Source organism: Ambystoma mexicanum, chromosome 2q (genome assembly GCF_040938575.1).
Source record: "Ambystoma mexicanum isolate Mex_15411 chromosome 2q, UKY_AmexF1_1, whole genome shotgun sequence".
NCBI classification, from domain to species: domain Eukaryota; kingdom Metazoa; phylum Chordata; class Amphibia; order Caudata; family Ambystomatidae; genus Ambystoma; species Ambystoma mexicanum.
The window spans coordinates 543,421,204-543,446,058 of NC_090924.1; the positions used below are offsets into that span (position 1 = coordinate 543,421,204).

The window sequence follows — 24,855 nt, forward strand, 5'->3', positions numbered from 1 at the left end:
CCTGCAGTATGCCATCTATTTTGTTTAGAAAGTCCTTAGTATCCCTCAAATATGAGGGTAGTGAAGTCACAAAAGAAACTAAGGTTTCATCCACCAACTTCGAAAGTTTTTCTGGTAGGGCTCCACAAAGAGTGACAATGGGTCTGCCCAGTGGTTTTCTCATGCTCTTATGTAGTTTATGCAGAAAATAGATGGTGTGCATAGTTGGAAATCGAGGTTGGAGGAAGTTACACATTCTGTCTTCATCCAGAATGCCTGTAGCTTTCCATGTTGTTAGAAAATTGAATGGTTTGATGTTCATATCTTCTGAGGGATCTCCATCCAATTTTTCTTAACATTCTCTGTCTGCAAGTTGTCTTTCAGCCTCCGAGATATAGTCATGCCGATCCATGATGAATTTATAGTCCCCTTGTCAGAGGGTTTGATGATACAGTCAGACAGTGTATATAATGTCATCAAGGTTCTTTGTTCATGGAAGATCAAATTGGATTTTTTATATTTTTTTTTCCTCTTGATTTATTTCAAATCATTAATCACCAAAAACCTGGAATGCTTCCATGTGTCCTCCTGGGTTGAACATAGGATTAAACCTAGATTTAGATTTAAGTTTACCTTTTACTGGCCAGTCAGTGTAGATGTCCATAGAGTTCCAATCCTCTTCACCAATGTCTTCATGTGTTAGGCATTCAGATTCCAGATGTATTGGGTCCGTGAGGGTCTGTATGTCTTCAATGGGCACAGATGTAAATCTTAGGAAAGGTTCTTTGGATTGTGAATTTTTTTAAGTCTTACTTTATGCATGTATTTGTCAAAGGCAATTCTTGATTATGCGTAATCATAGTGGGCTGTAGGACAGAAGTTGAGACCCAATTTTGGTACCTTGAGCTCATCAGAGGTGAAAGAATGCCAGGAAAGTTTAACTACTGACATTTCTGGAAACTCCATCTCTATGTTTGTGTTTTCTTTGTTTCAGAGCGTGTGGATCTCTCAGAATTGTCCGTCTTTGAGGCACTTTAAGCGTTGTTCAGCCTTGTTTTTTCCTTCCTCTCTGTCCCCTAGTTTTTCCTCGACCTCTGCCTGTTAGGGAGAATTCTCAGAAATGTGCTAATTCCCTTCACCTTAGAGACCCCCAGCAACTTTGCTGGATTTTGAGGACTTGATTTTTTTTAACCTGGAGAGAGTGATCCTTAATCCCACCCTCTCATGTATTTTTATGCGAATATTACCTCTGTGTTTCTTTTGGTTATGGAGTCTGACAAACTCCATAGGCATCATCTTTTACATTGTGTCACAAAGCACTTTCAGTGCAGTGACACAGGGAAGTCTTTCAGATGTCCCAAAGATTTAAATACCTTCACTGGGATAAACTACTGTTTCCCAGAGCAGTAAAGTGAAATTGACTTTACTGTTACGGTCACCTGATATCCCCCGGGGCGTCTGGAAGGCTCTGAGATCTGGAACCCTGGATGCGTAGTTGCCCAGTGCTGAATAATGAATCTTAGTTATTTGTAGGGTGAGCGATCCGTCCTGCGTTTATTGTCCAGGGACGCTACACGTTTGTTGGCGAGCTGCCCAAGTTGCTTCACTGGTGCAGTACGCCTTCCTTGGGCCCAGGCCTGCTGTGACCCGGAATCTGCTGGTAGGCAGGTAGGTTTGTTAATTGTAAGTCTTTGTTCGGGTTATGGTGGGAATTCGTTAATGTCTTTATCTCCTTCTTTTCAGGTGCGAAGGTCTTGATGCTGGCGTGCCGGATGGAGAGGCATGTTTTCTAGGTAAGAGAAAGCGTGAAGCACAGCGCCTCTATTGTCTTTTAAAGCTAACCTCTGTTTTCTTCTTCTTCTCCTCACAGGCCGCTGTGGTGCTGCAAGTGGAAGAGAGCACGATGAAAAACAGGCCCCCGGAATCCGTTAAGTACAGCGCTGTGCGGTTTAATATTGAAAGCGAACCTGAATATGTCTCTTTTCCTTTGCAGATGTTGCTGTGGTGCTCTGGATGGAAGCATGGCGTAGCGCGATGAAATTCAGGTAAGACTGATGGAATTCGATGTTTTGGAAGCGTGCATTCTAATATTGTTTTTCCCATTCTCGTTATTGCAGGTCGCAATGTTCGAACAGCAGCTGTGGTAGCGGTTCACAGGAAGTCCTTAAACTAGTACTCAGAGCTGAGTGATGTTTCTTCTTCTCTCGGTTTCCACAGATTGCAGCCCAGTTGAGATGCTGAGTGCTGGATGGTGTTTTCTCAGGTAAGACAGAATAATCTTGTTCTTGCAGGATTACAGGAAGATGCTGAAGACTAGGAGCTGGGCACGGTGAGCATTACGCTGCTGGTTGCAGAATAACACGAAGCGTGTTCTACAGTCAGGGTGTGGTTTATACAGCCCAGGTAAAGTAGTACCAGGGAAAGTAGTTCCAGGCCTGCCACACCCAAAACACTAGACCGCATGGCTTGGTTCTTAGAACTAGACTGTGTGGGTGCTTCCATGCTGGATTTAAAGGCCCATGCACATAAATGGGACCTAGTTTGAACAGCCCTTCTTTCCTACATATGAGCCTGGTGCCAAAGGCGCCAGGTCTGGCTGCAGGAGCCCTTTTGCAGTGGATTTAAGGCCCTCAGAGATCTGGTGGGAGCCTTCTTGTGGCACAACTTGTGCCCCCTCACAGTAGTCATGACATTTACTTACCATTGTAACTTTCTAGACCCAGCACACACTATCTTAGAATAGAGTGCTTGGGGGGTTACTTAGTATCCCCTTTGTCTAGCTTCTCATGTAACATTTTTATGTTACCCTTTCCTCACTGAATGGCTGGTGGCAGTGGTTTCGTTTGAACTTCTATGATATGTCTTTACCACTTCGCGGCTCCAGTAAAACCGCGGGAGCCATCTTTTTCAAAATGACTCTGGTGGTCTTTTTCACAAGTTCTTTGTGGAAAGGTCCTTCTAGAGATTTTCTCTGTGCACCAAACCAGTTTTGGTCTCTTAGTTAATTTCGCTTTTGGCGGGCTTCAGGAGTGAAACCTGCCTCTGGCTCCAGAGTGTCTGGGGTAGACAGGAAGTCAGGGAGGTGCCCGAAACTCCCAGTGCTTAGCCTCCTAAGAGACCCAAATGTACTTTGTGATGATTGGCTGGCTGACTGTCCAGCAAGGACAGCCACCCTGCTGGTTGAGTGACAGCTAGGCTGAAGTGAATGGGAGAGAATTGAATAAAAGGCAAGTCTTTTGGATTGGAAGGCCGAGTCGACCACTGGACGAAGGAACCGAAGAAGAGCTTGAAGAGGACGCCTACTGCAACTATTGGACTGTTGGTTTGCCCGGTGAAGACTCCTAAGAACTTGTGCAAAGACTTTTCCATTTACTTACCAGAAGTGCTTCATCCTATACAAGACTTTTGCCCATTGACTTTGGCTTAGCCTATTGAATTGTATGACTCTTCTTGGGGATCTAAAAGTGTTTGCTTACTTAAGAATATTTATGATCTCTTGTGTCCTAATAACCTTTGCCTTTTACCAATTTCTAAAAGTATTCTGATTGCCAACAGTAAGGTATTAATGTCCTCAGCACCCTAGTTATTGAAGCCACCTGTGGGTGTATGTTGTGTCTCTGTGGGCCATCCCAAAAGGGTTTTAACTGGTTCAGAAACTTGAAGTGTACAGTATTGTAGTGGATTAGTGTGTTACTAGTATATTGCTCCATTCTAAAGAAAGCTTTATAACTCACTGATAAATTAATAATTATGCAGGAAACCTTGAGTATAAGAGTTTATTTGAATACCTGTAACTGTGAATCTTTGTGTAACTCCACTACAGCTCACTTTCCCCTCTTGAAATTAGCCTGGCTGCTCAACACGCTACCAAAACTGTGTAGTACAAGCTTATACCAAAGGATGGGTTGCCAATACCTGTAGTCATAGTTGTTTGTAGTGTTCCCAGAGGGTACTGCATTCAAACTTTGCCAAACACAGACTCTTGTCTTTTTGTTGTTGTTGTTTCTGCCTACAATGCCAAACAATCTCATTTCTTCTAAAACATTCAATTTGCGTGGGGGCTGCTCATTCTTGCTTTCTGTTGTATCAATTTCAGAAGAGGATATATTTGTTTGTGCTACATTCGCAGGTATTATTGGGTTATTAGGAAATGTTTGTTGTAGAGTGTCAAAGCGTCTTGCAAAAATGAGCACCCTTCCTTTTTCATAGTCTGTCTTGAATGCATTTCCGTCTTTTCCTCAATTTGATGTCATCCTCAAACGTTTTATAACCCTTCTCCATATTGATGCGAATGAGCTCACCTTCTTCACTGGGGGCGATTGTCAGTAATTGATCTTCTAATTCCAGTATATTAGATAATATGTTATGCCTGTCTGTATGTGCATACTTTATTAGGATGTTCAAAAAAGTGACTGAACTGGTGTTACTGGATTCGCCCCATTCTTGCAGCATAGCGAGATCCTGGTCTTCAAACGTGGGTGTGGTAAGAATACCTACGCTCCTAGGAATTCTGCCCACATCAATGTAATTCTGAAGTGAATGTTCCTCCAACCACTTGCTAATCTCCCTCTTCTGTAGTTTCTCCAGCTCTCTCAACATCTTTACTTCATTGTTTGGTGGAACCTCTTGAACTGTTCCTATTTGATTAGTGATACTGTTGGTAGATTGCATTTCACTAACCAAGTGGCAGCCTGATCTCTGCGATCATTCTCTCGATCCACTTGTGACATCATTTTAAGTGCGCACTAAATTGTGTGGAACGTGGTGTCCCCTCTACATGAAGCAATGTTCGCTCTTCACACACCAAAACCCATGTATGTCGGGTTGGTGCTTAAGCTATAATGGATGGGCACGAAAAGCAAAAAATGGGAGCCAGGACTGCATGGCCTGACTTACCGTAGCTAACACACGTTTCTCCACCCTCCGATGCTAGGAAATCTCTCATCCACGGCTCGTCCGGCACACAGCACTGCCTTAGGCACTTTTCAGCGTATAATATGCCTGGTCATATCAGAGTGCAGAAAAAAAGCTCTCAAAAAAAGAAAAATGAGACGCTTATCTGCGTTTCACTTGGTTAGCGGGTGCATCGTCCAACTCCTTCCTTGGAGTGAAAATATTGAAAAAAACTACATACCCGAGTACGTGAATGGACTCCACCCCTAAAAGCAGCAGATCAGTGGAATGCAAGATTAAAACACCACGTTGTCCACAGCAACAAAATTTCCTTTATTATAAGTGCCGTAGATATTAAAAAAAAGCAGGCAACGACGCGTTTCGCGGTTAGCAAACTGCTTGAGCACATTTGAGGGAAGCAACACAATTAAGGGACTTCTCTATAGTATCACCTCTCTATGGTTACAGACAAAGGAATCCCATAGCCTCTATGGTATCTTCAGACATCTTATAATGGCTCAATTAGCAGAAGCATCTCTCAATAACTTGACGCTAATGATAGCAGTAGAACGGAAAGCACTGCAAAACAAATGTAATCAGCGACTTGGTATGTGCGAGCGTAAGCAAAACAATACACTTGCAAACACGTTGCATAAAAGGTATAATGTGTCACATACTTGACGTTTACCTCCATATATATTTGTAGGCAATAGCTCTCTCTATCATGTCAGGTGGGTTTAAAATAGTCCTACACTAATGGCAGACTGCCTTTCAACCATCTGTCTGTAAAAGTAGGTAGATCAATGAAAGAAAAAATAAATTAACCTGGGAGGCGGATATAGGGAATCGGCAGTCTCTGTTACTATGTCATGCACAATGCTCTCCGATATATTTTTACATCCTAATTCACGATGTGAATTGCATAATTTGTGCAAATAAGCAAAAAGTACCAAAGAATGCAAAATATGCAAAACAATGCAATGGTGTCGAATGCAATGATTAATGTGAAAACCAGCAAAGGTATAAAGTGCTTAGTGCATTTAAAAAGGTAAGCAGTATATGCAAATAAATGTCAACATCCAATTTTACCACTCGGACAACCCACCTTGGTAACAGGTACTGCAAGACAAGAATTACATGATGGTATCGACATGTAACCATTGATCTCAAGCATAATACATGATCTCTGTGTAAATAAGCAATAAAGTGCAATGTATGCAGATCTATATAAATAACTAGTAGGCTCTCATTTATGCCTTTCCGTTTCACAAACATGAAGAGTAAAACGGCATTATAAATAATCCAAACCAGGAATATGTGGGGGCTGCAGTGCCAAAATAAAATAAGAAAAATGTAGACGACTTCCATTAAACAGAGTATCCATATAGTGTGAATGAATTGGGTGACGGGTTTAAGAGCTCGTTATTGTGTTTGTATTAAAAATATATTAATTCTGTTCCGTCATGAAGGCAGAGTCCATACTGAAATCTTGCATGACGAGAAATGGATCAAACAAAATGTGATCTGAATACCCCACATATTTTAAGGAGGGGCAGGTAGCACTGGCTGTATTACAGTTAGCGAATTGGTTTTGCCTTTCATACCGTTACAGTCTTGCACTGGAGTCAATGCGGTATGCAAATACTGTGTAACTATCAACTTGGCAGAGCAAACAGTGTGAAATGTAATGCATATGCGCTTTCAACATCATTCAACAGAAATAAGTTATTTACAGAAATGGTTATCAATTACTGTACCACTTGTCTTCCTTGCCGAGGGACACCAAAAACAGTAGCATAAAATAGTATGTCTTTTTAACAACGATTATCTGGCCATTGCCTATCCGTTTCAATGCTACAAAGAAACAGTGAAAAACCTAGCAAATGGAGATGTCCATGTTAAAAAATAGCTATTATCTAACAGCGAATGTGCTTGCACAAGTAAAAAAGGTAAATCTTCAAAGGCATTTTCTGAAAAAATCAATTTGATTAAGTTTTTCTTTGCAAGAAATACTAAATCTAATACTGAACTAAAGTTAAGAAGCAATCTTCCTAGCACTACCTACCAAAGCGAATAAGGGCACAAAATAAAATATATTTTAGAGCATTTCATCCAGCAAAGTGGACTGTACAATTTCTGCAGTTATACACGTGATTTTTGGTCCGTGCACAGCGCTGCTATAAAACAAGCACTCATTAATCCAATCGAAAAAAAAATAAAAAATTACCGTGCCACTACAACAGAACCGCCTCAAAAATATCAGCGGCCGATCCTGTGAGAGCTCTTTGAAATCCAGCTGGCACCAATTTAAAGTGAATTGAAACCTCAGCCAATAGTTAGTTCCACGAGTCCAATGAAAACGAAGCTCTGGTTGAATGTACCTCTGCGTTTAGAATCGCTCATTTATTTTATGCCCTTTCCTTGTTTATATCGCCCTTGTTTTGTTTTCTTTGCTCAATATAACCATAATAACTGGAAATCCTTTCCTACGGATAGAAAGACAGACAAACGGAATGGAGGTCACATTATGAACATAGCCCATATGTGATGCAGTCCTCAATGAAACACTTACCAACACAATAGGAGACAGAGGCAAGAAGAAAAGGAAGACATCGTAAGACAGTAACAACTGAGGAGAATGCATAGTAACATGTAACCTGGAGAGTAGCTCAACATCAATAGGTCTGTATATGTAAAGTAACAAACCTTAGCTAGGCTGGCTGTGAAGAGCACACATTCATAGAGCTCCCCCATCTTCTGGAGAAACTCATCCACGTGCGGCCGTTTCAGAACATAAACCTGTAACAAAGTTCAACGGTTAATAACCGAAAAATGGCATACAAGGGCAGCATGATGCTTATAGGAGGATCTTTCTCAAGTGATAACCAGGAACATGTGGCTAATAACTTTTACACACACTATCCATAGTCTTCCACAGTGATTTAAGTGAGATAATAAATTGAGTGGGGCTCTAATGCTTTGTGATGCAATATTTGGGGGCAGGACCTAAAAATGGTCTCACGTGGCATCAAATCCCAAGTAGCTAATAAAGCTTTAAAAATGGAGTGCCATGTGTAATTAAAGGAATGGCCCAACAGCCAATCGAGGTTACATATGTGCAATGAAAGTGCACAAATTCTGATTTAAAAGATGTATTTAAATATGGTTAGTGTGTGTACACATTTTGACCACAATAAATATATTCAAATATGATAAACATCAAACCAAAATGGACCATGACATCCACAGTTCTGAAAGAACTCCATTATTCACACATATGAACGAAAAGTATTCTAATGATAATAACTAAACACAATGGCCCTCATTCCGAGTTTGGAGGCAAGTACCATCCCTTACCGGCATGGCGCAAATAGCGTGTCTGAGATGGCAGTAGCCCGCTAAAAGCGCACTATTACGAGTTTGCGGGCACGAGCTTTGCGCCATGCCGGTAAGGGACCTAGCGCCATGCTGCAAAAGGCCCAAAAACCCCCCTACCGGCATGAATCGCACCGTAGACAACACTACCGCCATAGACCAACGCGGCATTAGCAGTGACCGTTAATAGCAGTCACCGCTATTTACGGTCACCGTTAAATTGCGGAACCGGAAAAAGCGTCATCGCACAGGAACGGGAAGGAGCACGGCGGCCATCTTTAAAGACACAATCCATTGACATCCTCACCACACAGGACCCCTGGCACACTGGTGAGCGACCGGAAAGTACCAACAACCACCCAGGAATGCCCAAAGCACCAAAGAAGGGAGCTTTCAGCCCAGATGAGCTGCAAATGCTTTTCGATACCCTACACAAGCATGCTGGGACTGTTTTTAGCAGCAACATGCGGAGGGAGGCGGTGCAGAAAAAAAAGAAATGTGGGCACTAGTATGCCACAAGGTGAGCGCAGTGGGCAACACCCCCGCACCATAAAGGATTGCCGCAAAAAGTGGGATGACCTGCGGCTGAGGGTGCGGAGCATCCTTTCTGCGAACAGAAACCAGGCCTTGGAGACCGGAGGAGGCCCAAGTTCGCCAATAAAACTCATGCCGTGGGAGGAGACATGTACGGCCATGATAGGGGCCGAATCCATTGAAGGGGTCGGAGAAATGGAATGTTGCGCGACGTCATCCGCTGATGGAGGTGTGTATCCAAAGTAAATACTGCTAAAGCAAATGTTATGAAAGTCACTGCGAACGTCTGGCCAAAGAGTCACGGCATGGGGTCGGCCACACCCCCCCATCCTCCCTGTAAATCATGCCGAAGCAAGTGATACGCAAGCCAGTGCCAGGTGCAAGGCCGTAACGTACATGACACATACCAGACAAAGGCACACAGGGTAGTTGATGTAAACAGTGTGCATGTTAGACAGCACAGTACCTGGCCAACATGAGTGACACCGACATTTGCATGCAATGACCACCCAAGTATGGAATGACGTGCCGTTCCCTACACAAATGCTGATTACCCACAATTGTCTGAATGTGCCATCGTAGCCATGTATGAATGCTGGCTATCCAAGCATCACTCATGCCTTCCCTCTCTTCTACTCCCACAGGCAGTGAGTATGACAGTGAGGAGCAGGAGAGCAACCGTCCCAGCACATCCAGGGGCCAAGGCAGGGGCCGCCGTCTCCCAGCGACAAAGACAACACTGGGAGGTACACCACCAGCACGGCCCGTGGAGGGTGCACCACCCCCACCCCTCCCTGCACTGCACTGCTGGCAGACACCTGCCCAACGCCACGGTGCGAGGAGTCCGTGTGGCTGGGGAGGTGGCAGCCACAGCCCCCCTTCGAAGTTGAGGACAGCCCCATTGACATCTGGGGAGCATCTGAGGACGACACTGTGGAAGTCGTGCATACCCCTGAAGACTTCTCAAACCCCCAGGTATCCTTCAGTGACTCTGGTGAGAAGGACACACTGGAGCAGTCTGGCCAAGGACAGACACAGGGACATGGCAGTCCTGTGTACAGTCCCATTGAGGAACCGCCGGCAGGACATGTCAGCCCGATCTCCAGCGGGGCCACTGCTTCATCTGCCGATGCACAGCGGGCTGACCAGCTCACTGCCCTGATAACAGAATTTGTGCAGGACAATCGCCATGCCAGGGAGGAGTGGCATGCTGATATGAGGGCACTGGGCCAGTCCATAACGGAAAGCACCAACCGCCTCTGCAAGGTGCTTGGCCGCATAGCCGATGCTCTGGAGGCTGCTCATCCTGGCCAACAGCCTCAGCATGAGGACACACCTTCACCAAGCAACTCCACCCAGACCAGCCCGCTCCGTCGGTCGCTCCGTGCGCAGCGCCGCCGGGACATGCCTACCCCTGGCTCCGGGAGCGCAGAGTGACTTTACTGCCAGCCACATGTGGGCTACTACGGGACTAGTGTGGGTTTGTTGTGGTGGGAGGGGGAGGGGGGCGAGGGTGCGTTGGGGAGTTGTAGGGGAGCGGGAGGGGGGGTGAGGGTGTGTTGGGGAGTTGTGCGGGAGGGGGAGAGGGGTGAGGGTGTGTTAGGGAGTTGTGGGGGAGGGGGTAAGGGTGGTGGAGGGTTTGTTTTTTACGTTGATATTTTCAATTTTAATACACCGGTTGTTTAACAAAAAAATAACCAGAGTGGACATTCATCATTGCGCATGTGTCATTTATTCTTGCACAGTGCATACTGTACATGTATTCGCACACCCAGTGCCCTAAGTCCTAACATTATGTCATCCTCTGCTGACTTGTGTGTCAGAAATATTGTGCAATCACTGACTGACGCACGGCATGTCCCTCCTGTGCATCGGCACCGTGATGATGTCCTGCCACATCTTCCTCCTCCCCTTCATCATCATCAGGTGGTAGCAGTTCCATGTTAGGGGGCAGGGGCACGTTCCGACGGATGCACATATTGTGCAGCATTACACCAAGGGATAGCCACCATCACCTGCATGGGAGTGGAATGAAGGTAAGTGTTCGCACATTCATATAGGACAACTGTACTAGTCTCACATGGAAGCAGGTCATTTGTGCCCACACGCACATGTCCCTGGATGCATTGACCCCATTTCTGGCACGCTATGTGCCCTGTGCAATGTACGAATGGTGTGGGTTGCATCTTCAAGATGGGTCATGGTGTGCACCGATATCTTGTTGCACATGCATCGTATATGCATACAGCAGTGTTGGTGTAAAATAAGTGATGAGTAGGGTTCTGTGGAATTTGGTAGTAGGGAGCTTTGGCTGTAGTCAGTTCTATATGGGGCATTCTGCACTGATCAGTTCCATGGTGACATGCAGCACGCCTATGGGTGTGCCGAACCAGTGACACACTATGGTATCCCAGGTCGACTCAGTTCAATGCACGGCCAGGGATAACTGTCCTGTGTGGTGAAATGCGGGAGTCAGCAACATAGCGCATATGCAGTGCATAGTGCAGGATGACCTTACGGTGTGTGAGGGCCGCTGATGAGTTGTGCATGTGTTGTGGGATGTGGGTTGGTTACCTGTTAGTCATGTAGTGATAGGTGTCGGCCTTACTTCATCACTATGGGATTTGGTTGTCATGTACCATTTCAGTTGCTTTGGGGCACAGTGTTTGGTGATGTGCACATTGTGCACTGACGTCAACATTCACCCAGGTGGAGTATGCACCCCCCCTTCCCACCCAGGTCCCTCCCACCCCCATTCCCACGCGGTTGGAGTATGCAGCCACCCACCTCACAACCCCGAGGCACTGCCATGGCCCAGTCAGGCAACTCACCAAGCAGCCAGGCACGTCGTTCAGCATGTAGCGTGGAGTTCCGCAGTACCAAATAGTCATGAGTTGATCCTGGATATCGGGCACAGCAATGTGTGATGATCTTGCTGGCATTGCATACCATCTGCACATTGATGGAGTGGTATTGCTTGCGGTTGCGATACACCACCTCCATGGCATGCGGGACCACCAACTCCACATGGGTGCAGTCGAGGGCACCTACACAATTTGGCATGCCTGCCAGTACATGGAAGGCAACTTTTGTATCGAATATCTCCTGGGGAGTCCGTGGTAGGGATATGTAGTCCCTTGTGTGCTTGAGGAGGTGTAACGCTCACCTCGTATCCACGGGGATGTCACTCAGCCTGTTCTGACCTCTTACGACCTCGGACCCTTCCCTGGAGTCTACTCGACTTGAGACTGGGCCTGAAACACAGGATTCGTAGAGTTTAACTCCCTATTGTCTCTGTGTGCTTGAACCCCTTCTTCCCTGTGGTCCAACCCTTCCCTTTGATCCACAGCTCACCTTGTTTTCTTGGAAAGTGTGCTCTCCTTCCTGCTTTCAGCGCAGGGGCGCGTTGATTGATGTGTGCTCGTTGCTGCCTAGTTACTTCACTGGCAAGAGTCCGACAGGTAAGTATAATGAGTCTTTTGAACAGTTCTCCAACTTCGTTCCTTTCCTTCATTAGATGATGGTCGGCGTCCGGGGATGGCGACGTGCTGCTGAGATGAGTAGCGCTGAAGGTGAGTGAGAGCGCGATGCAACTCTTTCGCATTTGTATTGAACTGGGTTTTTTTTCTGTGTCTTTTAGGTGCTGCAACGTTTTCAGCGTGGATGCCGGTTATGAAGAAGAAATGCGGTGAGTAAGCGCGGTATGCAGCACCTCTAGATGTTTCCACGCTAACCTGGAGTGTCTTTTCCCTCTTGCAGATGGATGAGAAGTTCCAGAGACAGAGTTCCCCCAGAGCGGCTGGGATTCAGGTAAGCGTTTGAAGCTCGTACAGTCTTTAAAAATAAGCGAAGGTTTGCTGAATGCTTAATAATGCCTTTTTTCTGTTCTTTTCCCTTTTCCTTAGGAAGCGGCGTGCCGGGATGGGAATGACACCGCCGAAGATGCCCGCAGAACAGAAGAAGCGATGAATGATGGGCAGAAGCGCGGCAAGGTGAGGCTGTTCCTAACGGTGTTCTTGTTCTAGCAGGAGCTGAGCGCAGAAGAAAGATGCAGGCCTACTGGAGACCGATCCAAACTCGGTGAGTGTCACACTGCAGGTGCAGAAAACACAAAGCATGTTTCTCAGCCTGGGTGTGGCTTAAATAGTCTCTTGCTATCCCAGGTGTCTCTGGGCTGAACCACACCCAAAAGACTAGACTGCACATGCAGTTCTGGGAACAGAAATATGTGGGGGCATCCATCTTGTCCCCATCAGTGCACTACAAGTCCAATCCCCAATGTTATCCTATGGGAGTGAATGAGTCTGGTGCCACAAGCGCCAAGTCTGACTCCAAGTGGGTCTTTGGAGGGATGGAGAGGCCCTTGAGGGCCATGTAAGTGATCGTGGTCTGGCTCCAGCCTGACATCTTGGAGGGCTGGGGACATGAGGGGCAGGAATCATGACAGGAGGGCATCCAGCACTTGGTTCAGTATCCGGGAAAATAAGGGTTGTGATATGTCATGCATGTGCCCCACTGTGTGCTGGTAGGTGCCTGTGGCAAGGAAGTGGAGCACAGACACTACCTTCAGTAGAGGGGGGATGGCGTTGCGTATTTCTAAGAGGCTCACTATGTCGTGTATCAGGTCCACTATGGTGGTGATGGTGTCACGGTCAAGCCGGTACAGGGTGTGGATCTGCTCAGGTGTTAGGTTGAAGGGGGTGGCTCTGATGCAAGGGATTGGGGGCTGCCGGCGTGGTAACGGTGGCTGTACTGGTGGGGCAAGCTGGGCCTGTCTCGCCCACCTTCTCCTCCTCCGTCTCCTCTGTGGTGGCAGCTGTTGTTGTTGTTGAGGCATTGCAAGCAGGGCCTCCAGCTCCAGTAATGCTACTACTATTGGTATCATCTTGGTGTGGGAGGGGGTGTATTCCTTTTGTACTGGCCCTGACTCCATTGCCTCCACCTGTGCTGATTGTGTGCACCTGTGGCTCTTGGAAACACTGCTCACGGTTCTTAACGCCTGGTCGGCGAAGCCAGTATTTACACCATGCCGGTATGCACTTTTTTGGCCTTCAGGAGGCCGTTATTTGCATGTCTGCATCACTTGTGATCTTCTCCAGTTTACGGAATGCCGCTAATGCTGGCATGGTGTGTCGCGTGCGCGCGCCCTGACCGCTATTTACGGCATTGTACTTTACGGTGCCATAAATAGTGGTCTGGTTGGTCAGAATAGCCCGTAGTGGTAAGCGATGCCGGTAATCCTTTACCTCCAACCTCGGAATGACCCACAATATGTGGCAAATATCAAACAATGCATTCTCTAATAATTTCCCTTTGCTGCTTGCCAAGTACCTAATTTCAAATGTCTAACTGATGCAATTCAAAACATTACCTGGTAAAGAGCAATATTGTCACTCATATTTTTAAAGAAATGTGGTGAGGGAGGTCACAGTTAGGAGAGCCCTGTCTCAAGGGCAATATTTAGAGACTGCCAGTGTTGTGCCCTGGCCCACTTAAAGCCCTGGTCTTTCAACACGCTGCCCATCGCCCAAATTAACGTCCATTAAAGGGTGAGCCCCTCAGCTTAACCACCATTTAAGAAAACGTATCCAGTCAAATGCAGTTGAAGAAAGTTCAAGAATGTCCACCTAGTACAACTTTCACAGCGTTAGCAACACTAACAGATTTTACATTGTGAATAACCTATACTAACATTTTAACAGTTATATATTTAATTTAAATTCACGCAAAATGGTCCTTTTCCAAACACGTCAATGCACCCAATTGTGAGGTGAAGGAAGATGGTTAAGATTAAAAGCATTGCTAATCGGGTGGTAAACTTTACCAAATAGCTTTGCAGGACACTTTCCAGGCGGAGGCACACCAGAAGCAGTCAGTCAGTGGATTGTCAGCGTATTTGTGCAACTCGTCCACTTTTTTGGTAACGTTAATGAGTCAATTTCTCTGCAGAGCAGGCTGGCCCTAGGATTTCCGAAGATTTCTGCAGCAAAGACATGCAGACCCCCCCCCTACTTTGCATATGCAATCCCATCGAAAGTGAGGTCACAAAAAGGACATTGCACGTCCCATCAGTCTTTGGTAACTGAGAGCAGCATCCTAGTAAACCACGGGTGGGGCTTTTTCCTATTGGTTCAGGGGCTTTTGAGAACGTAGCAAGACGAAAACGTGTGCTTGTTTTAGTTTAAGATGCAAACTGCTTCACTTCTAAGAACTGAGCCAAAGGCGCAATCACATCCTTTTACACAAAGGGGGGACGTGGTGTCAATTAGGGATGTAACGGTATACCGTTAAAGATACCGTGAACCACTTCATTGAACAATAATAACCGTCAAATTGTTTATACCGTTATACCGTTCATACCGTTAAGTGTGCTTTTCAATCTGATTTGGAAAGGCTGCAGTAAGCAATTGCTGCGCAGTCTTGGTTTTGCACTGTTGGATGTGCCTCTGCCAAGTAGTTTCAATTGGAGCAGTTTTTAATGCCATTCCATAAACCACACGTGCATTACACAAAATCAATATGTTAGCAATAGGAAGAATAGATACAGTGCCAAGAAGGAAAAGGGTTTACTTTGGGGTGGCGGCTTTGGGGTTTATATATTTATAATGGATAATGTTCTTTAAACATATGGCGATGGGGGATTTCCCTGGTTCCATCATTGAATTTACATATAAGTCACACTGCGAAATTCACTCATCTCTGTGGGTATTCCCTGATGCCATACCAAAGGGTAACATGTCAGTGATTACTGAACACCTTTTGGCCCGCAAGTCAACTAAAGGCCGTAACATAAAGAGAGAGTGTGTGCGTGCGCGCGTGCGTGCGTGTCTGTCTAATCAGGACATTCCATCAGAACTTCCCAACCAAACTTGGGCCACACAGAAGGAACACCATGGGAGGGGCCTTAGGGGGGAGTGCTGTCACGGCCCTTGCCCAAAACCCCCTCTGGCAAACCCATTGGCCAGGTGGAGTCATGACTCGGGCCTCTAGAGCCTGGCATCCTCTTCAAAAGCCCTCATGGTGCCATTTCTGGCGCCTATGGCGCCAGGTTCATACACCATGAAAAAAAATGTGTGTGTGTGTGTGTGTGTATGATCTGTGGCATGCAGGTTATCAAGATGGCAACCTGTTCATCTTTACCAGTAGCCAGTGGGGAAGCAAAAAGCCTAAATGACCACTTACGAAAAGCTATTCAGTTTGCTTTGCCAGTTGCAGCAGGCCTCCACCCCACCCCCTCCTCTCCACACGTGTGTTTGTGTTTGGTGGAAGCAAGGCATTTCAGTGGAAAGTATGTTGAAAAGCTCAATTCTGGCCCTGGGTGCCTGGTTTTGTTTGTGATGATACATCTGTCAATTTATGACCTTTTAGAAAATATTTGTTAAGATCAGTTAACTCCACCTGCTATACCGCGATAACCATGATATACCGTCATTTGGCAAGAAGGTTATCGTACCGTCATAAAACGAATACCGTGACACCCCTAGTGTCAATGTATAGAGTGTAGTCAGCTGGCCCACCTCTCCCTTCCAACCCCGTAAGCAGCAATCGACATTCGCCTTTCAAAGTCTCTATTCTTGAGTTGTCCCAGACCTACTATGGCATAATTTTGTTTTGTGGGAGAAAAACATACTTGTAGGCAATGAAAGCCAAAATGTTTCGAGGTTGTATTTGAGCACAACTTAAACCGATCACGCAGCAATTCACTACAATCCCTAATTCTATATTGAACAGGCCTTAAATTCTCGCATCTACGGACACCGCTGAACTTACTCTCCACTTTCTGCACAATTCTTTCTAGTTCTAGCTTAGTAGAGATTCATGCATATAGGTTTTCACACACATTACACCTCTCCTTTTTACTTACCAGTTTGCATCCTTAAAAAAGGTGTTCACCTTTAATGTGGTACCTCCCTTTTCCTCATACTCAACTCCTTCCCCTTCCTCGCAGATTACGTTCTGAAAACCCATGGCACAATATGCCACATTTTAGACTAGCCCGAGTGCCCTTTGACTACAATGGTGGCGATTTGGCTCAATCTATTAACTCTAATATAACAAATCTACCAATTTGGGTTGATTGTACAAAGTGAGACTAAATAATTTGCCCAGAAATACACAATTATTGAAAAGATGTCAGCCCACTCTGCAATTTGGACACTGGACAACATATCTTCCCAGCACTAGCTTTTACAAATGTGGTGAGGTTTGGGTTTCAAGAGGTAACATTTTACAGAGATGCCTTGTAAAGTACACAACTTGCCTAATAAATCCACGTGGAATTATAGAAATAGCTTTAGAAACAGAGCAAGCAAACAGAGTATGATTGTAGCTTTATTTTCCCCATCCTTTATGACAAATTACAGTAACAGCACACTGTTACTGTTAACTGTATCCAGCTGTGTTACTCACTCTCTGAAAGAACTCTGCCTTTCACGCCAAAAGCCCACTCTACTGATCTAAGCAGATTCCACAAGTCTCAGAAGGGATACATTACTCACCGTAATCGTATTTCTGATGCTTGTATCTGCTTAGATTCACATGCTGTGCATAGGCCGACATCTAGTGGAAGCTGCGGAGTATTACAGTTTGTTTTTCGAAACTCGAAAATGGGCATCGACACAGGACGTGTCAGTAATACTATCCCTAGTGTGACGTCCACTGTACCCACGCGTCTAGGATCCTCAGATTCTATTTTTTCTGACATGAGGTAGCATGAGGAGTAGCGCGAGTACAGATAATCCAAGCAGATAGATAGAAAGGTAAGACTACAAGCAACCAAGCGTCTTCTCTCAGAGGGGAGGAAGGGTGGGTCGCATGTGAATCTAAGCAGATACAGGCATCAGAAATATGATTACGGTGAGTAATGTATCCCTTCTGAGGCTTGTGGAATCTGCTTAGATCAGTAGAGTGGGCTCTTGGCGTGAAAGGCAGAGTTCTTTCAGAGAGTGAGTAACACAGCTGGATACAGTTAATAATCCACTTTGAGATGGCACCTTTAGAGACCCGATCCCCCTCTCTGCCTGTAGCTACGGAGACAAACAGTTGATCTGTTTTTCTTAGCGGTCTGGTCTTATTTACATAGTAGAGGACCGCCCTACGCACATCTAGGGTGTGTAGTTTCACCTCAGCCGAGCTTTGAGGGTCCTGGAAGAAAGCCGGAAGCTCGATGGACTGGTTTACGTGGAATTTAGATATAAATTTAGGTTAGAACCTAGGGTGTGTGCGTAAAACCAGTTTGTCTTTATGGACAGTAAAGAAGGGATCCTGCACTGACAGAGCCTGAATTTCACTGACCCTTCTTATAGAAGTAATAGCTACTAAGAAGGCCGTTTTATAAGTCAGGTGTTTGAGACTGCTTTTATGCATGGGCTCGAAAGGGGGTCCCATGAGCTTGGATAGCACCACATTAAGGTCCCACCCTGGTGGTGGGTTTGAAATAGGAGGGTGAAGTCTCTTTACTCCTTCCATGAAGGCTTTAACTACTGGTACTTTCCACCACGAGACCTTGCTATGGGAAGTGATGTATGCCGACAGGGCTGCCAGGTGTACTTTCAGTGAGTTAAAAACCAATCCTGCATCTAGCAGGTGGAGCATGTATGTAACAATAGTGGAAGGAGTGCAATAAACAGGGTTGATTTGTTTACTCTGGCACCAGATAACAAACCTCTTCCACTTGTCAAAGTAACACTGCCTTGTGTTTGGTTTCCTAGATTCTTTTAGGATGTCCATACACCTCTGTGATAAATTGAGATGTCCAAACTCTATGACCTCAGGAGCCATGCTGCCAGGTTCATTGAGTTGGGTTGCTGGTGCACTGTTTGACCTTGGTGCTGGGACAGTAGGTTGTACCAGGCTGGAAGTTTGATGGGCTCGCACACCGCCATCCTGCGTAGGTGTGGGAACCACGGTTGTCTTGCCCACATGGGAGCAACTAGGACGAGCGTCATCGACTCTCTGTTCATCTTGTTCACCACTTTCCTGATGAGGAGTTGGTGGAAAAGCGTACGCAAATATCCGTGACCAGTTCATCTACAGGGCGTTCCCCTGGGAGTCTGGTTGGGGAAACCTGGATGCAAATCCTGGGCATTGTCTGTTTTCTCTTGTGGCGAATAAATCTATAGTGGGGAAACCCCACTGAGAGAAGATATCTTCTATGACCTCTCTGTGTAGCACCCATTTGTGTTCATCTGGGAGGGAGTCTCTGCTCAGAGCATCCACTAGGGAATTGGGCTCCCCTGGAACATGTTGGAATGACAGGAAGATGTTCCATCTGAGTGCCCATATCCAGATTTTCTGGGCAAACTTGGACAGATTTGGCGAACAAGTCCCTCCTTGCTTGTTCAGGTAGAACATGGCTGTTGTGCTGTCCGCCCGGATTTGCACTGACAGGTTTAGTAGGCGGGGCTCGAACGCTTGAAGCGCTCAGAATACTGCCAGCAGCTCTAGCAGGTTGATGTGGTTCTTGGCCACTGAGGGAGACTAGAGACCTTGAGCTGTGTGGTGGAGATGGTGAGCTCCCCACCCAGTCAGACATGCAGCGGTAGTGACTACTGCCTGTACTTCGGGATCGTAAAAGGGTTTTCCCTGTGCAAGATTCTCTCTTGTCCACCAGTGAAGGCTTTGTACTAGTGTTGGCGAAATGACCACTAGATCGTCGCACTGACCACTTGCCAGAGACCACTGTTTCGCCAACCATTCCTGCATGGGACGCATGCGCATGCGCGCGTGGGGGACCAGGTAAATACATGACGCCATCATGCCCAGTAAACGCATTGCTTTGCGTACTGTTATTTGGTGACCAGACTGATAATGCGGAATTTGCAGTAGTATATTCCGAATTCTTTCATCTGAAGGAAAAGTCAACCGCTCTTGAGTATCTAGGATTGCTCCTAGGAACTGTTTTGGAGGTGCTTGGCACCAGGCTTGACTTTTTCTCATTGATTGAGAAGCCTAACTCGTGGAGGAGGTCGATAGTCCATTGAATGTTTGTCCTGCAAATTACTGGGGTTTCCCCCGTTATGAGCCAGTCGTCCAGATAAAGGTACACCGGGATTGCCTCCCTGCGTAGGTGTGCAGCCGCCACCGCCAGTACCTTGGTGAATACCCTTGGTGCCGAAGCTATCCCGAAGGGCAGTACCTTGAATTGGTAGTGCCGACTGTCCACCTTGAAGCGCAAGTACCTTCTGTGCGCTGGGAACATGGAAATATGAAAATAAGCATCTTTCATATCCAAGGTTGCCATGTAATCCCCCTTTTTTTAGGAGGGGGATTACCTCTTGTAGCGTAGTCATACGAAACTTTTGGGGCTTGACATACTTGTTGGCAGGCCATAAGTCCAATACTGGGTGCATTGTCAAATCTTTCTTTGGCACAAGGAAGTAAGTTGAATAAATACCCTTGTTTACCTGGTGTCCCGGGACGAGTTCTATCGCGTCCTTTTCTAGCAGAATGGCGATCTCCTCGAGGAGAATCTTCTGATGTTCTAAAGAGTGTACTCTTTGTCGTGGAGGATGGTTCCGGGGACGCTGCAGTAGTTCTATACAGTACCCTGTGGATACTGTTGACAGCACCCATCTGTCTGATGTGATCCCTTCCCAAGCCTGGGTGAAGTTGGAAATGCGTCCCCCTACTGGGGTTGCGTGAGAAGGGACCCTGAACTGAGCGTCACTGCTTTGGTGGAGGCGTGCCGCCTCCTTTGCTTGGCTGCCTCTGCATTTACCACGACCTCTCCTATTACCCCTTCTGTAACCCTGGGTAGACTGTTGGCTGTTGTTCCACTGTGTACCCTGCCCCTGGGAATAGTTAGATCCTCTCTGGGAATTTTGGCCGCGTGGGCGACGAAAATTACTGTTCCCTCTTTGGTTAGGGGGTTTATTGGTTAACTGGCCAAGGGACTTGAGTGTCTCCTATTCGTCCTTGGCATTCTTCAGTGCGTCCTCGACCGCCTTACCAAACAACAGATCGGCTTCCACCGGTTTGTCCAACAATGATGCCTGGGTTTCTGCCTTAAAACCAGACTGTCGTAACCATGCATGTCTCTTGATGACAGTGCCTTCTGCTATCAATCTGCCTGCGTTGTCCGCGGCGTCAAAAGTTGCTTTCAAAATGCAACCAGACACGGCTCTACCCTCTGCGGAAATCCGAGCTAACTGGCCCTTTAAAGGTTCCGGAGCAGAGGCTATGAGTGCCGCGACTTCTTCCCACTGATGGCAGTTGTAGCTGGCCAACAGGGTGGTGGAGTTTGCAATCCTTGCTTGATAGGCGGACGTTGAGGCTACTTTCCTGCCGAAACCATATCGTTTTTTGCTCTCCTTGTCGGGAGGAGCTTCGGACGATGACAAGGGTGTTCCAGCCCTCTTACGAGTGTTAGTGACAACTAGGGAGTCTGGCTTCAGATGTCTTCTTATATAGAGAGGGTCAGACTGGGCTGCCCTGAAAAGTTTTTCAACCCTGGGATTGACTGCTCTGGTGAGGTTCGGGTTCACCAGGGACGGGTCTATTCTTCGCTGAATGGACTTAAGGATAGGGATGGTCTGGGCAACTCTTTCTCCCACTAACTCCTCTGCGAAGTCCATCTCCTCCTGGACACCGTGGGTGTCAATATGGAAATGTTCTGCTGCACGTGCGAGAACCTCGTTTAGGAGGGTTTGGTTATCGACAGGGGAGTCGGTAACCGGGGCTTCGTTTTCTACCGGGGAATCTACTCTGTAGGTTTCAGGGTCTTCCTCTTCCTCTTCTTGGTCCTCATCCCCATAGTAGCCCGTCCCGGTTTACTCTTCTATCATGCCAAATTCTTGGTCCTCACCAAAGGAACCCTCTCCTTGATACAGTGAGTATGGTCGCGAGTATGGTTGTACCTCGGAGGGGTCTGTAGACCTTATCGGTGTCTCAAACCGGGGCTTCTTACTCAGGGGGATAGGATCGTTAGAGCCGGAGGGTGTCGCCCCTTGTGGATCATACGAAAGGAAATGGTCTGGATTTTTATCGTAAAAGTCTGCCAAAGAAGACATCCTTGACATGACCCTATCTATGTCTTCACTCGACCATTTTTTGGAACTGGGAATGACTCTCTCAGCAAGTCCCGGGGATTTATCTTGAGTAGATTTGCTGGTTTTAGACATATCAGCAGACCTGGTCTTGTCTGTCTGTTTAGGGGGAGTGGTGTGTTTCACAGGTGTGGAAGAGTGCAAAGGCTGCTTCTTCTGCTGTTTTCCCCCCTCCCCGTGAGTGGAAAAATGTTTTCCCTGTCCTTTTGTGGCTCCAGAGGTTTTCGACACCTGGCGTCGAGGATCAGGGGTAGAGTGCCTGTCCTTCGAGCGTGGGGCCTCGCTTATCTTGTCTGCGGGCTCTGACTCCTGGAGCACGGCCTGGGGGTGAAAGTCGTTTTTGTCCTCAACTTCTGTTAGCCTAGGGAGCGAGGCACTCTTGGCAAGAGTGGATGATTGCCTGGAGTCATGCGGCGATCTCGATCGAGAACGCCCAGAGGACACTGAATCAGACCGTTCTGTTTGTGCCTCTTTCTGAGAACTCCACGTCGTCGAGTCTCAGTTTGACTTCGTGTGTTTAGTGTGTGTGGTGTGTGAAGCGCTTGTGTCGCCGGGGGTCTTCCCCATAGCCGCCCTGCCGGACGACCTTCCGAGGTCAGGGACCCGCGCTCGGCTGTCTTTCGACGCCGTAATGCCCTCGCCGTCCGAAAGTACGGCGTTGCTGCCGTCGCTGAAGGCGCCCTCCGCTGCCATGGCCGCCTGCCTGGCGTGGTGGGCCCAACGCTTCGTCGAACGGTCCTTAAGTGTCTTAGGTTTAAACCTAGTACACGCTCTGCAGTTCGCTTCGGGGTGGTCCCTCGGCAAGCAGAGATTGCACGTGGCGTGCCTGTCGACCCAAGGGTATTTGCGATTGCACTTGGGGCTGAATTGAAAAGGGGTACCCTCCATACGCACCTTGAGGCAGCGGGCTGTTAATTGTAGGAAATGTATAAGGTGTACCTATATACCAAGAGTGTAGAGTATGTCCAACCCCCCACTCTCCCTACTTGCAGGGCCGAGGCCAGAGGCCTTCCAAGGCCCGGGCCGAGGCCAGAGGCCTTCCGAGGCCCAAATCTGTCATGCAGCAGCCGACGGTCGATTTCTTCTCCAACCGGCGTCGAGTGTCGAAGTTCGACGTTGGGATGGGGAAGGATGTAAATAAATTAATATTTTAGCAAAAGTATGGCTAAGGCCAGGGGACTCCGCAAAATGCTTCCAACCAGTATGGCGGAAAAAAACGTGCAGCTGTTGACGGTCGAATTCTTCTCTGGCCCGGCGTTGAGTGTGGAAGTTCGGTGACTCGACGTTGGGGTGGAGAAATGGGTAAATATAACAATATTTGGCAAAAGTATGGCTAAGGCCAGGGAACTCCATGAAATGCTTCCGACCAGTATGGCGGAAAAAAACAATCTGAGGGTCCTACACGCGTGAGGGATCATGGGTACATTGGACGTCACACTAGGGATAGAATTACTGGCACGCCCTGTGTCGACACCCATTTTCGAGTTTCGAAAAACAAACTGTAATACTCCGCAGCTTCCACTAGACGTCGGCCTATGCACAGCATGTGATCTAAGCAGATTCCACAAGCCGCAGATATATATATATATATATATATATATATATATATATATATATATATATATATATATATATATATATATATATATATATATATATACACACACACACACACACACACACACACACACACATATATATATATATATATATTTTCAATGAAACGACTTTGCTAAGGGGACGTTCTGGTTCAGTTGCACTAAAAAAAACCTTTGAAATTCACTGAAAAAACTTTGGTAAAGGGACATTATGGTTTCAAGTAAAATCGAAAACCCCCAGAAATTCGGCAGTTATGGTAAGCTAAACCACCATGTCTCGCGCCACCACCGTGCACTGCTAAGACTAACACCCAGGACATCACTGATGTCATCACATGTGAAATACATTTTGATGAAAAGTCCCTACAAGGAGATGTGTTTATATTGTTGCCTACGGCGTCCCGGTATAGGAAGAAAAATCCTTTTCCAAGATGGCCACAATGGAAAGGGAAGGCGAGGGTTCCATACAGGGCCCCTCTTTGCTTTCCATGGCAGCCTGCAGAAGGCAAAAAGAGAACCCTATGACCATATTATCACAAGCATATTTTTCTTCCCTTTCAGATCTATCCTAATTTCGAATAACTTTGCCACAAAGCCAGTCCCAGGTGGACATGGCCACTTTAATCCTATGTTTTGTCCCTTTTGGTCATGGCCAGTAGCCAGATTGTCCGGATCATGACCTTAATCCATGACCCGGACAATCTGGCCACTGCCCATGGCCACAGGCTACTCCGCAGTCACTAAAGGTATACCGCTATTTTTTGTAGCTACATTATGACACTTGTCAAATAATAAAACACTGGCACATTTGCAAAACCATGCTTGTAGGTCCTTGCCAATGCTCCTTACGCAAGTTTGCTGGAAATCCACCCATGTTTTATTTTTTCAAAAGTGTCAAATGTATGCAAATACAATCGTCATATAACCTAGCCCCCACTTGACAAAATCCATTCAGACTTTACGAAAACATTTATTTCTAGATCTATAATCTTTCTGCAAACATTTGTGTAGATTTGTCAAATGGCACAACATTTATAAGCCTGGGACCCCCCCCCTCCCTCTAATTTTGCTACTTTGTGACAGAATCCCACCAAACTTCACAAAAACATGTATATCTAGATCTATTATCAGTTTGCCAAATGAAGTGTAGATTCGTCAAATGCCACTTCATTTATAAGCCTTTACATTATTTTGGGACCCCCCCTCTAATTTTGCCCCCTCATGACAAAATCCCACCAAACTTTGCGTACTCGCTCAGAATCAGGCCAGACATATACATGCGAAATGTCATGCAGTTCCATTAAGTGGTGCCAAAGTTATAAGCCATCCAAGAACTGCATTTCACCAACCCTGTAATGCTGAGGTGTACGCAAACTTTTCAGGACTGTTCGCGGACTTTCGTGGCAAAAAAAAAAAAACACACTTTTTTT

The 24,855-nt window shown here is 46.5% G+C and overlaps 1 protein-coding gene across 3 annotated transcripts in view; it reads right to left on the reverse strand.

Moving 5' to 3' along the window:
- CTDSPL (CTD small phosphatase like) overlaps positions 1-24,855 on the reverse strand; it is a 404,110-nt gene that overhangs the window by 246,155 nt on the left and 133,100 nt on the right. For all 3 annotated transcript variants that reach the window (XM_069647693.1, XM_069647692.1, XM_069647694.1), the window contains one exon: positions 7,579-7,671. In XM_069647693.1, coding sequence (XP_069503794.1) covers positions 7,579-7,671 — 93 coding nt within the window. The remainder of the gene's footprint in view (positions 1-7,578; positions 7,672-24,855) is intronic.